The sequence below is a fragment of the Cucumis sativus genome, chromosome 3 (assembly GCF_000004075.3).
Source record: "Cucumis sativus cultivar 9930 chromosome 3, Cucumber_9930_V3, whole genome shotgun sequence".
Lineage (NCBI taxonomy): Eukaryota > Viridiplantae > Streptophyta > Magnoliopsida > Cucurbitales > Cucurbitaceae > Cucumis > Cucumis sativus.
The window spans coordinates 19,213,151-19,228,660 of record NC_026657.2 but is presented as its reverse complement, the minus strand read 5'-3'; the positions used below and the strand labels follow the sequence as shown (position 1 = coordinate 19,228,660).

The window sequence follows — 15,510 nt, the reverse complement described above, 5'->3', positions numbered from 1 at the left end:
ATATATATATATATATATATATATATAATAAAAATAAATTGTTAATCATTTGATTTGAAGCCTACAAATTTGAAAATCAGGTATAAATTGAAGGCATAAATCTAGGAGATGTTGGTTAAATGAGATCAATTCTGAAAATAAATATTTATTTAATATTTTTATAAAACTGAATGATATGCAAATACGCTATATTCATAAAGTTGTGTTATATTCTATTATTTTACTCTGTACAAGTACATTGTACCTGAGAAAAATGAGTTTCATTCTATGAAGGGGTAAAAATGAGTTTCATTCTATGAAGGGGTAAAGTAGGTTGAAAAATTGTCAAAAAATATCTACTTCATGCGATTTAAAATCAAACTATTTTTAGATTTGCTATTTTCTAGATTATAGTCCATTATTTTGCCATTTTCACAGTTATCTCTAAAAAAACATGGGCTGAAGGAAGATCATTTTGGGCTATGGGCTGAAGTCAATGGATCTTATTGGAGTTAAGAAATTTGAAGGTCCGGGTAATGTTAGATACCTAGATTAATATAGGGTAGGGGTATAAATTAGGTAATTAGATTTGTTGGTAGTTAGTTGGTTATAAATAGGAAGTTTGGGAGGGAAGAAGGACATGAAGAATTTGGTGAAGAAATAGGGCTCTAACATTCCTTGAAAGAGAGGAATGACAGAGGGTTAGGGTTCTTTTACTTCTTTAATATTGTAATTCTGTTGAAGGTATCAATAAAATAGAAACACTATATAAGGTTCTATCATTTAGTTATTGGGTTCCCTTCTTGTTTAGGACATATCTATTAAAAGACTTTGGTTGTGACTGTCAAAAAAGATTTGTTAAGCTAATCTCTCAGGTAAGAGATTCTACTACTAGACCTTCGAACATGAATTTAAGAGCTTGCATGTATTTTCGATTATGCATTGACGTAGCGAAGATGCATAATGTGTTGTTGTTGATGACTAATGTTAATGACTAATATGGATGACTAATATGTTTATGATGTATGAAATATTAATCACATGATAAAGGTGATGATTGATATTCATGTCATGTTCTGATGTTCTAATGTTTATGATATGTTACATGTTATGGATAGGTGTTCTGTTAACTTTGTCTATTATGATCGTATCCATATGAGTGTCCCTCGAGATCACCATCTTTTTATGACTGATGTGAGTTTGACGGGACCACTAGCACATCATGTTATATTTTTGTTTATAATTGATGTGAGTTCGATGAGACCACCAGTCTGTCATGTATGTTTTACGAGTGGTCCGATGGGGTCACTTGCAGTCTGATTCTCTTAGGTGTTTCCTTCGGGTTCATCGAGAGCTCAAATGTGTCCCTACGAGATCACTAGGTAGCGTGTGTTCGAGAGTACGATAGTTTTAGGGTACTTTCTTACAGAATCGTAATGGAAAGTTAATAAACAGCTAGTGAAACTAGTAATATGTCCCTTAATGAGTATATGTTTATACTTATCCTTTTCTATGTTTAATATTCAGAAACAGGTAAAAGTAGAGGAAAGCTGGCGAGCGTCAGGAAGGATCTGCGACATGTCATATGGAGACATAGTTTTGCTTCCACTTTTCATTGTTCGTTTTTAGTGTTTTAAGCTTAAACATTTTTATCTATTTATTTTTATTATCTTTAAAATTTGTAGAACTAGTTGCATACCATATTTTTATGATATTTTTAATGAAAATTTAGTTTTCCTCTTTTCAAGAAATTGTCAAATTGTTATTTATCTTTAAGGTGATGATCTCAGCTTAGTATAAAGAGTTGAGTTGTTACATTGGTAAATATCGCAAACTTTACTGACACGTGTCGTCCACCCACTCATGCTCGCCACCCCCAGATCCTCCTTGATCCATTATCAACCCATCTTAGGATAAAAGCTTATCCCTCACACAAAACTAGGATGCAACCCTTTTTAAATATAATAACTTTGAAAAATTGAATGACTTGATCAACTTTTCCACGTAACAACAATTCATCTTAACCTTGTTTACTTGGCTTTAAGCCTAAACATCTGATGAAGAGGAAACTTAAGACGTAATATACAAATACTTAATGAGTGAAGCTTTTAGAAAACTTTATTGGGGAAAACAATACAAACACATAAATTCATTTTTCTTTTATAAATAGCTCATTGTGCCTCTTTTCACATGACATAAATCACATTTTAGCTTCTTATTCCTTTCTACCGAGAACACAAATTGTTCCCCATGCCAAGACTACTGCAATTCACTCTCGCCAATATCTTGTGTGTAGACTACTGTGATGTTCACTTCATCCACAACGTTTGTGAATTTTCCTGATTCCTTTTTTTCGTTGCATAGGTCGTCCACACGATGCCTTGACACATTATTTGCAAACCACATAACAACTGCTCACTTGATAAGAATAAGACTAATGGTTTACTCATACACAAGCACCACAATCATCACATATAAATCTACAATTATCTCTTTTCAAATATCAACACCCATATCAATACAACAATACATAAGTAGATATATATAATGTGTTATACATAGCCATAGACTCAATGGAATACATTCAAATTCATTTCTTTAAGAAAATCGCTCACAAATACTTATAAAATCATTCATGAAATACTTATTTTGTTTATGAAGATCACTCACGAAAACACTCAATTTCCTTCTTTTCAGGGCACCTAGCTTTCTTCTTTTCTCGCCTAACTTTTCCACCAACAACTTAGCTCTTAACACTTTCTTGACAACTTTTATGAGTAACAACACTCCTCTTGATGTCTTCAGTTCTATTTATACTAATTCTTTTGATCAGTCCCTCTCTTTACCCGCAAATTATGAATGATAACTTTACATGCGTCAACTCACTTGTTTGTCAGGTCATGCAACCAATTAGAACTCAACACGTCGCTAACGGTCAATTCATGATTAATTACTTTCCTTGGAACTCTAAACTATCTTATTGGAATGCTCAACTTGGGATTAGACGTCTCCTTTGAAACACTAAACTTATCTTCTTGGAATGCTCAACTTTTTCTCGAATGTCTTCTCCTTGCGATAGATAGTGAATGACCACTCCTTCTCGTTCTTCATTCCTCGCTGCTACGCAAAACCCCTAGCTTCTCCTCGCATTGTCTTCCCATAAAAAGCAACTTTCTTCACCTTTAAATTCATCTTTAGAATGATCAATATTTTCTATTTAGAAGGATCATTCCTTTCTTCAATGCTTCTTTTCAACACGATTCTCTTTTTCGGTTCTCGATCTCACACCAAATATTGCATTTTCACATATGGAGGAACTGTTATATCATGACATCGACTTAAAAATACCATAACATCTACTTCTTTAAATCGCGCTAAAATTCTTGTAATTCACGAGGCTAGACGAGAATGTGTATGATTAAGATCAATGATTGAGCATGTTCGTGAAACATGTGATTTGTTTTCTAGTAAAAATCTCCCAACGATACTATATGAAGGCAATAAGGCATGTACATATCAAGTGAAAGGAGATTATACTAAATGAGATAAAACAAAGCATATTTTGCTAAAACTTTTGTACACCCATGATCTTGAAGAAAATTGTGACATAATAGTACGATAAATAGTATGATAAATAATTAATTTGAAGGATAACATGAGACATTTACAAAATCATTACTTACAACCAATGAAAAATAAATAATTTGTATCTTTTCAAAAAGAAAAAAAAAAAGTCAATCAACAAAACATACTTATGTTGTTTATTAGAAGTAAAAAGGAAATATAAAAATAATAAACAATCAATAAGAAGGCCTAGAGAGAGAGAGAGAGAAAAAGGGAGGAGAGAGAGAAGAAGAAGGAAGAAGAAGAGAAAAAAGAAAAAAGAGAAAAGAGAGAGAGAAATCCATCGGCCGCCTGACCTCTTTTCTCCCTTCTTCTTCTTCTTCTTCGTATTCTTCTTCTGCCGTCTCTCTCATCGCCACCAGTTTTCTTCTTCCACATTCATTCTTTTTCGCCCCTTCAATTTTCCCTAAATCCCATCTTCTTCCATTACCCTTCTCTCCATTCTCATTCTTTTTCATCTTTCAATACAATTTCCCCCCTTAAATATTGATTTCTTTGGTCAATGTAGCTTCCTTTCCTTCAAACTAGGGTTTCAATTCACCATCTCCCTTCCGACTATGTAGTTACAACACGATCTTCTTCTTTTCACTACTTTTTCATTCCAAAAATCAACTATTTTTTCTCCTTTTTTTCCCTCCTGTATTCTTCTGTCAGTATCATCGTCTATTCTAATCCGAAGGCTGACTTTCTTGTTCTTCATTTTCATTTCTTAACTGGCTCTCTGGGAAGAACTCAAAATTTCTCTTTAATCTCCCGAAGTCGTCGGCAGTGGAATTACCCTGCCGGAACCCAAAGAATCATACTCGTCTTTACCACGATTTGAGGCAAATCTGTGTTGGTGTTGTTGCATTTTAGCTTTTGGGTTCACTCTGATTTGATTAAAGAATTGGATCATGGACCATGTGATTGCGGGGAAGTTCAAGCTGGGAAGGAAGATTGGGAGTGGGTCTTTTGGAGAGCTTTATTTAGGTCAATTTTTTTTCACAACGGTTTCTCTTGTTTTTATTTTCTTTGTTTTGCAACCGTGGTTTTGATTCGATTGTTTTCTTTATTGTGTTGCAGCTGTTAATGTGCAAACTGGAGAGGAGGTTGCTGTCAAGCTAGTATGTTCTTCAATGGAAGCATATTCGTGTTTGTTTGTTTAAATAATTTTGATTTCAACCAACTGTTTACTTTTCATTATCAGTAGTTTTGCTTTTAATTTATGTTTACTCGTATCAAGATAGATTCAAATGCTTTTTTCTTGTTGTTAAGGTCCTTTGATCATCCATCTTTATTTTTCCTAGTCTACTTCAATCAATTTTTAGTATGCTACAGAATACTGGACTTGTGATAGAAACTTAGATGATCTTCTCTTCTAAAAAAAAAAGAATTTTTTTAAAAGGAAGAACAAGAAGAGATCATTACTCTTGCACCAATTTGGAGAAGAAAGCTTGCATCAAGTGCTATTGATCTGATATCAAAGATATTTTAAAGCTGAATAAGACGTTTTTCTGATAAAGTGTATGGGTCATTTAGATGAGAGGACCTGAACAGGACGGAGCTGGGAAGCTGGTGGTAAACAATATTCCATTTACCTTGATATGAGAGCAAAGAATGCGGTCTTAGTGTTTCTTGGTATTTTCTCTCCTGCTTAAGGCAGCAGTAAATTTTAGTTAATAGGTCAAAACATTACTTTTACTTAATTTATTCCCTTTACCTATTGTTTCTTTCCCTCTTAATTCCATTGATTTTAGGGACTGGTTTTTTATGTTTTCTATCTTGTTTCTGATTGTATGATTATTGAATGAATAAATACTGGTCCCTGGATGTGACATTTAATTCGTTTGTTGTCCATAACTTATGCTTTTAAGCAAAAAATTTCTTTTTTTGCTGAAGCTTTTAGGTCCTGGTTTGATCATGTATAAATTTTGAGGAACAAATACGATCAAATAAAGAAATCAGTTCTTTTGTGAATTGTTTTGAGTCTAGTTGTTATTTTTCAGGAACCTGTGAAAACCAAGCATCCTCAGCTTCATTATGAGTCCAAATTGTATATGCTTCTTCAAGGAGGAAGTACGTCTCTCTTCCATTTTCTCTCTCTAATGATTAGATACATAGATGGATGTGTAAATTTGTATTGTCCAAGTAATATGGAGTTAAAGGTATGCAATTTTTAGTATGCATCAGTTATGGTGGACGAAGAATGCCTGGGAACAGTTCGATGTTCCTGGTATGGTACTGGTACTGGTACTGTAGTTCTCACGTTCATCTTTGGTCTTTATCCAGGTAGCAATGACATATTACATTAGTTTGGGGCTCTAATCAAATAAAACCTTTTATCCGAATATTAAATCCATTGATATTTAGGGAAGTTTCTCTGATAGCTTGACAAAGTTAAACTTCTTGTTGGTAGACATTTCATTGTGATGTTTCTTTGTAGCCAGATGATGATAGAAATACAACTGCTCTTTACCTTGGCATTTCATTTATCTTCTAAGCTAAGCGTTGCATGTCACAAAATTTTGAACAAGGTCAACATTTTTTTTTTCTTTTGAATAAGCTCTTTTACGATGTTATTAAATTCTATGTTTTGTTGATGTAGCGGGAATCCCCCACCTGAAGTGGTTTGGAGTTGAGAGTGATTACAACATCATGGTGATTGATCTTCTGGGGCCAAGTTTGGAGGATTTATTTAACTACTGTAATAGAAAGTTTACATTGAAAACTGTTCTGATGCTTGCAGATCAATTAGTAAGTGTGCAGTACTACTTTTGTATTGTATACATGAGCATTGGTTGGGTAGTTAAACTATAATTAACCCCCTCCCTATTTGTTATAACATTCAGATTAACAGGGTTGAGTACATGCACTCAAGAGGTTTTCTCCATCGTGATATAAAGCCCGATAACTTCTTAATGGGACTTGGGCGGAAAGCCAATCAGGTAGTGTTTTTATGTAGTTTTGTATGGTTCTCTATGCCCTATCGAAGGGAGATTTTATTTGGTTCTAATCTTTATTGATTCAATTTATTGACGAAAATTCAGGATAATATAAGTTGCAATGATTTAAGGATCGAAATTTATGTTGTCCCATTGTATTTAATATAGTTTTGATGAAGGGTTTTTTTGTTATTGGTTTATAGCTTATGTAATATCAACAACAGTTTATAGTTTTTTTAATGAGTGTTTCATGTTTATAGGTATACATCATTGACTACGGCCTCGCAAAGAAGTACAGGGATCTTCAAACTCATAAGCATATACCATACAGGTTGATACTGATGTTAACTGTAGAGCTGAGAAATTATGGTTCTGTTTGGGTCATGCCAATATATGTATACATTTTTGTTTTAAATTGCTAATTCTGTGAACTTTTGGATAATATCTATGTATAAGAATCTTTACAGTTTTTTCACCTCACTTTTTCAGGGAGAACAAGAACCTTACTGGCACAGCTCGCTATGCTAGTGTTAACACTCACTTAGGAATTGGTGAGTAGTTGGAAGTGGATTTAACTTCAAAACTTTGTAAATGTCTCAGCAATTTTTTTAAAAATGTTGTGTTTCTTTTATGGGCAGAGCAAAGCAGAAGGGATGATCTAGAGTCTCTTGGTTATGTGCTCATGTATTTCCTAAGAGGAAGGTTGGTCTACTGAACTCCTAAAGAATACTCTACAGTTTCCTTTTTTTGTTAGAGTATAATCACTGTAAAATTTCTGTTTCAGCCTTCCCTGGCAGGGTCTGAAAGCAGGCACAAAGAAACAAAAGTATGATAAAATTAGTGAAAAAAAGATGTCCACTCCTATTGAGGTACCTCTAATGAACCTAGAACAAAAATGCATACTGCATAAGTTCTCACATATGTATATTCAATTATGACGGTTTGATTAAATTGTCAATAATGATGGTTTGATTAATACGTATTAAATTATCATTATTTTAGAATAATTACTAAGAAACCTGGTGAAACTTCCAATTAGATGGAGCAAAGTATCAACTTGATGATGAGAAAAACACAATTTACTAGTATACTACTATAAGATCTGGTTTATTCTTATTATTAGTTTTTTAATTCCAATTTTTATTCTGTTCATTGCAACTTGCAACCAAACACAATCTCACCATGATCGCAGAACTATCTCTCTTTTATGGGCAATTTGTCTCTATCCTTGCTACTGTTGCTGTAATTCATTGTAATTATGTTTTATAGGTGCTTTGCAAATCACATCCACCTGAGTTCGTATCTTATTTCCATTACTGTCGATCACTGAGATTTGAAGACAAACCAGATTATTCGTATTTAAAGCGACTTTTTCGAGACCTATTCATACGAGAAGGTAATCCATTGTTTTTTTTTTTATTTTATCTCAAACTTATAACCTTTTATTCACAAATTTTGTTTCTGTTTTTGTATGACCTAGTTCGGTGTACACTCATTCATTTTAATTTAACCAGTTTTTTATTGAAAAGAATCTGTTACTTGAAGGTGCTTTGTGGCTTTTTATCTCCTTTTTAGTTATCTATTATACTATTCATAGTTGAATATGGATTTCTCAGTAGGATCTAAATACTTCCTTTCAGGCTACCAATTTGATTATGTCTTTGACTGGACTATACTGAAGTACCCACAGATTGGAGGCAGTTCAAGAGGACGAGTAAATACTTGCAACTTTTTCCTTGGATATATTATTTTGTATACACAGATTTGTTATTTTGGTTTCGGGTTCCATTTGTAGCACTCAAGTGGGAAAGCTGCAGCAGCTACTCCAGGACCATCTGCAGAAAGGCCAGAGAGAACCTCAGGTCTGCTTCCGTGAAGTATTTCCTATTTAGAGTTTTTGTTGTTTTTTTTTTCTTAAAAAAGGACTAAGAAACATAAATTCTCTGAAATATAGTTGCGGTTTAATGTTGAACGTATTACTTACTACTTGTTGGTATTATTTGTTGTAGTTGGGAAAGAGATCCGAGAAAGATTATCAGGTGCAGTTGAAGCATTTTCCAGAAGGAATATTTCCAGTTCCAGTCCACATGTTGATCATTCTAAACAAAAGACTTATGAGGACGTGGTAAATCATTTTCATTGAATTTGAACTAAAATTGTATGGAATGCATGTTCGTTATCATTTAGATAGCATATTGCTTTTGTCCAAATCTAACCATTGAATCTTCTAGCTTGGATCAATTTACACTTTTTATTTTATCTTTGGAAATTCTGTGCTACTTATAAGTTATTTTCTCAGTAGCCCATATTCTTAAAGTCGTTTATTGTTACAAGTTTGATCAGTACTTGACTTTATTGTTCACAAAGCAATTATGATGAAGATGAGACTATCTTATGGGACGAGAGGAGAGGAGAGGTTGGTCAGCCCTTTTGGCCCATATTCTTTCAATTTCTGGAGGGACACTGAAAATTGAAGAGCGAACACGTGCATCATGTTTTTTCATATACATATATTGTATATAGTGAAAGGGAGAAAAAAATTGGGTGAGAATGGGTAGTTTTCGTCAGCTTGGTTTGCAGAAAGACTCTTGCATGTGAAGCTTGCTAATGAGAGCCAAGTAGCCACCCATTTTCTTAAATTGTAGTTCTGTTCGGGCTGGTTTTTCAAGTAGGGTCTTGCATTCCGAGGTTTCTTGAGAAAAAAGATAAAATTAGAACATCGATAATTAAATGATGCACCACACGGCTAAGAACCAAGCCCTGGGAGTTACCGGTTGGAAATACTGCCCTTTCATTTGAGGTTTATTACATTCGATTAAAAAATTGATGAAAGTGTTTGCTTAATTTAGTTTTGCTCTGATTGATATGATTATTGTCCCCTTGGATTTGTTTGACAACCAGTTTTCAGCTGTTTCACGAACTAGTTCGTTTAAATAAATATTCTGTAACCTATCATTGTTGTTTCTCGTTTTGTTCCCAAGAACTAAATTCCATTTAAATATTATTGCATTATTGGGAAGATTTAGCTTAAATTTGTAGTTGCAGTTGTGAATTTTGGAGGACACTTCATAAATGACCCTTTTCTCTTGATGAGTGTGGTGTTATATTAACTTTCTAACTGAAGTAATTGTGACTTTTGTTTTCAGCATCATGATTCTGATCGAGGACGTGGTTCTTCTTCTCGATATGGAAGCTCCTCAAGAAGAGCTATAATTACAAATAGCAAGCCAACTTCTTCTGGTGATCACAGTGAGGGTCGTCGAGTAGTTGCAAGCACTGGACGCCCTTCCACCACCACTCAGAGACTTCATTCCTCTTATGAGACAAAGCCATCCTCATTTGTTCGAACATCAACAAGAGGCGGCCGTGATGATCCTCTCCGGAGCTTTGAACTTCTATCAATCAGGAAGTAAAAACTAATAACAAGAAGGTTTTTCTCATTAGGGTATTTGGCATACGCATCAGAGGGATAAAGCCCTCCCATCTGCGATTATTTGCATCTTAATTCTCTCTTGTACATGGGACATCCCCCAACCCGACTGCAAACAAATATTACAGGTCAGTTGACACAATCTTAAATGGAAAAAAAAAAAAAAAAAAAAAAAAAGAAAGAAGAAAGAAAGAAAGAAAGAAAGAAAAGAAAATCCAGGATTGTCTTTGCAACCTTTCCCCTCAGAAGCGTTTGCGGTCGTCATCTATGTTTATTGATGCCGCTCGAGATGCAGAGATTCACACTAAACAATTCTACTTGTGTGACTCAAGTAGCTGTAATAATAACTGTATTTCCTTTCATGCTCTTCTTCCTATTTTAAAGACCCATCCATCGGTCGTTTTTATAGTTTATTAGTAGTGTGCTTTTATAAATATTATTCATCAACAAAAAATCTCTGTTTTGCACCCACTTGGCTGGAAAACAAGATTTTCAATCCCTTAAAATTTCTATTCCTTAAATGTTTCTCTCTTTTTCTTTTTTTCTTTTTTTGTTTATTATATTATTATTGTTGTTGTTGTTTTCTCTCTCAATTTTATAGGGTTGGAAAAACCTATGTAATATTGGGAAACAGACCTTTCTTGAGATTTTCAATTGAAAAATCCCCCATTGATTTTCCATGATTTGAATTCCTACATCTTTATCTTCAAATTAAATTTCATATTGTTTATTGTAGATTCATTATAAAAAATTGCTACACTTTGAGAAATATTAAATATAAAGGTATTCATTAATATGTTGTACCTTTCCAGTTTTGTTTTGCGGGTGATTGCTATGAGTTCAATTTTTTTCCTCTGTATTAGTTAATATTTTAGATTTGAATCTTATATTTACAATTGTTCCATGCGTCATGTTATGTAAACATGAAGTTTAAGGATGCACACTTGTATGATTTATCTTACCATGAAAGGAAATGGATTTATTTAGACAAAAAGAAATGCACACTTGTATGATTTATCTTACCATGAAAGGCAATAGATTTATTTAGACAAAAAGAAACGAATGTATATTATAAATTTTACAGTTTGGTTAATGAAATTTTATGTGTTACTAGAAGCTAAGGAAAATAGCATACTGCACATATGTAATCAAGATTTTGTATTAAGGATCATAAGAATGCTGAAAACCTGTCTTGTAGGATATTCATATGAAAGGCATTAACATTTGACTTGATTTATTAAAATAAATCAACCTCTTCATAAAATTGGAAATTGGGGGAAGAGACAAAAATGAACACCAAAGTATGGTTGTATGAAAAAAATGACACAGAATGCACAGGGAGATATAGAGGGTGTTTGATGATGTTTTGGTGGATTATATATTCAAGAAAGGAAATAAAGTTACTGTAAAATATTCATTTACCTTATAAGAAACACTCACAAGTCATGTAGCAAAGAAAACAGTGGAAGGTGAAAATTGAAATGAAGTCAAAGTGATTTAAAATGGATTTGAGGAAAAAATCCATTATGGAAATCATGGTGACCTTGAACGAACATGATCACGTCCCAACATTCTCATACGTGGCATCACCATGCTATTCTAATTCCTAAATTTCGTCCAACAAATTTCTACCTTCAAAGATAGTCTACAAACATTAAACACAATTATTTTATAAAATAAAATAAAAAATCTATGAACAACTTTTGACAGAAGTGGAAGACCTGTCAAAAAAATTCCTAATTTTAGTTTTTATGAGTACAAATTTATTTTTCAACAAAAAGCAAAGAAGAAACAAGAAATTCCCATAATTTGAGAGCTAAAATTTCGATACCATTTGTGGCCAAAAGTGGATGAGCAGAGAAAAGAAAATGCAACAAACAAATTGAAAGCCACCAAAATCAACGAAATCAACGATTCTTCTTCTTCTTCTTTTTCTTCTTCTTTTTTTTTTTTTTTTTGAAGAGTTTAATTAATATTTTTTGTTTTGTTAATTATAATTAATTAGCATTTGTTCGGTCATTAATTTTTCTTTCTTTGAACCTCTTCCTTCTTTCCCTTTCTTCTTCTTCTTCTTCTTCTTCTTCTCAAACCATTTCTCTCCTAATGTTCTTTTGATTTTTCTCTATGGCTTCTTTCCACCTTCTTTTCCCTCTTTTCCCCCTCCATTTAGGGTTTCATTTTAAAAGGTAATATTTTTCTTTTTCCTTTTCTTTTAATATATATATATATTTATACCTAATTAATGAAGTTTTTTCTTTTTTTTTGGCTCAGTTTTGAACCTCTCCTCAAAGCTTGGATTTGAATTCCAACACAATCTTCTTCCCCAAAAGCAAAGTTCAACAAAATCTCACAATTACTTCATTTTTCAATCCAGAAGGGAGAAAAAAATGTCTAATAATAAAATGAAAGGCCTTCTGAAAGGCCTCAGATACATTTCTCAAATATTTGGTATGCTAAATCATACATACCCAACAACAACCCTTTTTTCTTTCTATAACAAAACTAAAACTAAAATTAAAATTAAACTTAAGATTTAATACTTGGATGCAGATAATGAGAAAGAACCTGAAATGCAGATTGGGTTTCCAACAGATGTGAAACATGTTGCTCATATTGGATGGGATGGTCCTTCCGTCAATTCTCCAAGCTGGGTATATATAATATATATATATATATATTATATCTATATATCTTCTTCTTCTTCTTTTGTTTTTTTTTACTTTCCATTTTAATCCTTCAACTTCAGAAAAAAGGGCCTAAATTTAAAACAAAATAAAAGGTTTTTAATTTCTTATGAGGAGTTGAATGCAGATGAATGAATTCAAACATCCAAACAATGGAGATATCAAACAAGATGCCTCTGCCCAATGTGTTTCTCAAGGTATCATTTACTTCTTTCCTATATCATCTTAATTAATATATTTTATAATTTCACTTTACTCAGCTTTTTTTCTTTTTAATTTCTAATTTACTATTAGATACAATATTAAGTTGGAATACTCATTCATAATTTATTAGAGATTTGAACATCCAGAATGCACTTTTCTGTCTCTAAGGTTTGAATTAAAGTCCAACGTCTTAGTTATAGATTAAGTGATTTGGTTTTCTTACTTATTTGGAAATTCTATTCATTTAATATTATCTTTTTAAATGAGGAGGATTCATTATTTCCCTCTTCTCTTCACACCATTATCTTCTTCAACCATCATCTATCAAACACCACCATCGTTGCCCCTTTACGGTCGCTATTGAGTAGTGTTTCAAAACAAACATATTTATAAACAAGCTCGTGGGTCGAACAATTTCGCTCTTTTTTTTTCTCTCCTGTAATTTTGTTTTAAGGAGATAATTAAAAACTAGAGGGGTGACTGTTTTTGTTTTCTTTTTCCACAAATACATTTGAGGATTTTAGTTGAAGAAATTCAGAGTGGATTTAATTTCTTTGCGAATTGTGCTCTCTAATTTGGCCAATCGATTCCGTTTCATTTGTAATCATCCGAGGAAGGTCTGATGTTTGCAGGGGTTTACTATTTGTTAAGCCGTTCTATTGCATATAAAGAAAAGGTAAGAACACCAACTTCAATTCGAAAGCGATGTTGAACCCTGAAATCTCTCAAAAACTCTAACCTATACAATATGACCTTGGATTCTGACCCTTTTTCTTCTTCTTTTTTGCCTATCTCTCTATCTTACCCACTTTAATTTCTTCACAGTCCAGCTAGTGTTTGAGTTTAATTAAAACATAACTTCCATGGATTCGAAGGGGAAAGGAGCAGAGATAAGCAAGAATCGGTCATGAATCTAATCCAATCCCAATCAGAGTTATAGTAATCTTGTTGGTGGAATAGATAGATCTAGTAATGGAAAAAAAATGGAAATGGGTTTGTGCAAATTAGAAGCCTTGGTGTGAGAAGGCTGCAAGAGATTTGAGGCTGAGGGCTTGTTTTGAAACATTCTTCAGTCATGGCTGAAAAGAGAGGCAATGATGGTGGTGAAGAGAGAAAAAATAAATCCACGTCATTGAAAAATATAATATTAAATTAACAAAATTTCCAAATCAGCAACAAAACTCATCAATTAACAGTCACATCACTCAACCAAGTCTCATTTTTTACCATTCTCCGATGTAAAATTGTAAAGCTATTTTCTTCCTATTTTTTTACTTAATATGATTTTGTATGTTTATTGGGTATAATGCTTGAATTGTTAAGACAAGTTTCAAAATAAAACAAACTTCTAAAAACACTAAAAATTTGAAATTTGGTAGCGTTGATAGATTTAATTTTAAATATGGAAAACGAAGGTTAAATATTGTGAATTCACAACAAAAAGTAAAACACAGACGTGTGGAGAGATTAATTATGGGTATGAAATGTAATTGGAATAGATTCAAAAAGAGACATGGCAGTTACAAGTCGGGACATGCCGGAGCTACCAAAATCATCAAAACGGCAGTCGTCGACCGTCGGGGGAAGCGTGGCGGAGTCTCCGACGATGAGAGATAAATCGGAGAAGGTAAAGTCAAAGAAGTCTTCAAAGGCGAGGGAATCTTCTTCATCGGATAACATCGGACCCTCGCGCCGGAATTCCGATCTGAACCAAGGCAGTGAATCGCCGACGGAAAGCCTCCCTGGAGTTCCTAAGAAAGGGCGGCGAAAGAAATCAAAGGAGGAAGGATCAACGAAATCGAGATCCAAAGCCACGGCGGCGGAGACCTGCTCGTCTCAGTTCTCCAATAACGCATCGGACGTGGGATCCATCTCCAGATCCAACGACGATGACTTGTTAACCGGAGATGGGGTTTTCACATGAAAATTAACTAATAAAATATTTGCTTTTGGGGAAGAAAGAAAAAAAGGGGAGAGGGGCAATTATGTAGTTTACTAAGGTAGTAGGTACTTTAGGGTAATTTTATAGTTTTACTTTTACTCTTTTTTTTTTTTTTTGGGTTAAGGAAAGTTTATCATCAAACCTATTAAAGTTTTTTTCTTTTCTTTTCTTTTCTTTTTTCAATTTCTAATTTCTTTTAATGGGGGACAGAATTGAAAAGTAATATACCTTTTGTTCATATCATCTATCATTTTCTTGACCTATTTTTATCAAATATATTTATGTTGTTAATTTTTTTTTAATAATAATAAGTATGTTGCATGGAGATGTGAGAATCCGAGAAGTGAATATATGTAAATTAATGTTGAGCTATTATATCTATATCAATTATAAAGTTGGTATTCAATAGTTACTTTCTTTTTCTTTCCTTTTTGAAAAGTTACTTTTCACATGAAATTTCAATTTTTATGTTTTATGTCTCTACGTTACATCTACCACCATCTTCTTTCTTCCCTTATTATTATTGTTGTTTGGGAGTAATTAGCTTGGTCTCTTATACATATACACTCTATTGTATAAAGCTTTATGTGTTGGTGAAAAACTATGGCTTGTTGTCAGCTTCTTAGTCAACACATTTATTTTTTCTTGCTTCCCCTCTTGGCATCACCCACCTGCACTATCCCCAATGGAAAATACCTAAAAAAGCGTCTCATTTCAACTGCGACG

At 33.2% G+C, this 15,510-nt stretch overlaps 2 protein-coding genes across 3 annotated transcripts; both read left to right on the top strand.

The window, feature by feature from the left end:
• The first annotated feature begins 3,801 nt into the window (after positions 1 to 3,801).
• On the top strand, positions 3,802 to 10,637 carry LOC101222519 (casein kinase 1-like protein 6). Of its 2 annotated transcripts, XM_004151944.3 has the most exons (14): positions 3,802 to 4,572; positions 4,666 to 4,706; positions 5,589 to 5,658; positions 6,188 to 6,336; positions 6,432 to 6,527; positions 6,785 to 6,855; positions 7,014 to 7,075; positions 7,163 to 7,226; positions 7,309 to 7,393; positions 7,794 to 7,920; positions 8,165 to 8,238; positions 8,320 to 8,386; positions 8,534 to 8,649; positions 9,671 to 10,637. In XM_004151944.3, the coding sequence occupies exons 1-14, from the start codon at positions 4,497 to 4,499 to the stop codon at positions 9,935 to 9,937; spliced, it is 1,365 nt and encodes a 454-aa protein (XP_004151992.1). In that variant the 5' UTR covers positions 3,802 to 4,496; the 3' UTR covers positions 9,938 to 10,637. The 2 variants fall into 2 exon arrangements, with proteins under 2 accessions (XP_004151992.1, XP_031738716.1); XM_031882856.1 differs by lacking the exons at positions 3,802 to 4,572; positions 4,666 to 4,706 and adding an exon at positions 5,131 to 5,220.
• Positions 10,638 to 12,028: 1,391 nt separating this feature from the next.
• On the top strand, positions 12,029 to 15,034 carry LOC105434892 (CRIB domain-containing protein RIC6). The gene is made up of 5 exons (XM_031881682.1): positions 12,029 to 12,140; positions 12,226 to 12,402; positions 12,505 to 12,605; positions 12,766 to 12,835; positions 14,324 to 15,034. Exons 2-5 carry the CDS (start codon positions 12,342 to 12,344, stop codon positions 14,764 to 14,766), a joined length of 675 nt encoding a protein of 224 aa, XP_031737542.1. The 5' UTR covers positions 12,029 to 12,140; positions 12,226 to 12,341; the 3' UTR covers positions 14,767 to 15,034.
• The last annotated feature ends 476 nt before the right edge of the window (positions 15,035 to 15,510 follow it).

Excerpts from the sequence above, each read along its gene's own strand:
- LOC101222519 (XM_004151944.3), top strand. The coding sequence starts at position 4,497 with ATGGACCATGTGATTGCGGGGAAGTTCAAGCTGGGAAGGAAGATTGGG. Across the intron at positions 6,856-7,013 it reads CATAAGCATATACCATACAG|GGAGAACAAGAACCTTACTG; the intron begins GTTGATACTGAT and ends TCACTTTTTCAG. Across the intron at positions 7,227-7,308 it reads ATGTATTTCCTAAGAGGAAG|CCTTCCCTGGCAGGGTCTGA; the intron begins GTTGGTCTACTG and ends TTTCTGTTTCAG.
- LOC105434892 (XM_031881682.1), top strand. The coding sequence starts at position 12,342 with ATGTCTAATAATAAAATGAAAGGCCTTCTGAAAGGCCTCAGATACATT. Across the intron at positions 12,403-12,504 it reads ATACATTTCTCAAATATTTG|ATAATGAGAAAGAACCTGAA; the intron begins GTATGCTAAATC and ends ACTTGGATGCAG. Across the intron at positions 12,836-14,323 it reads TGCCCAATGTGTTTCTCAAG|GAAATGTAATTGGAATAGAT; the intron begins GTATCATTTACT and ends AATTATGGGTAT.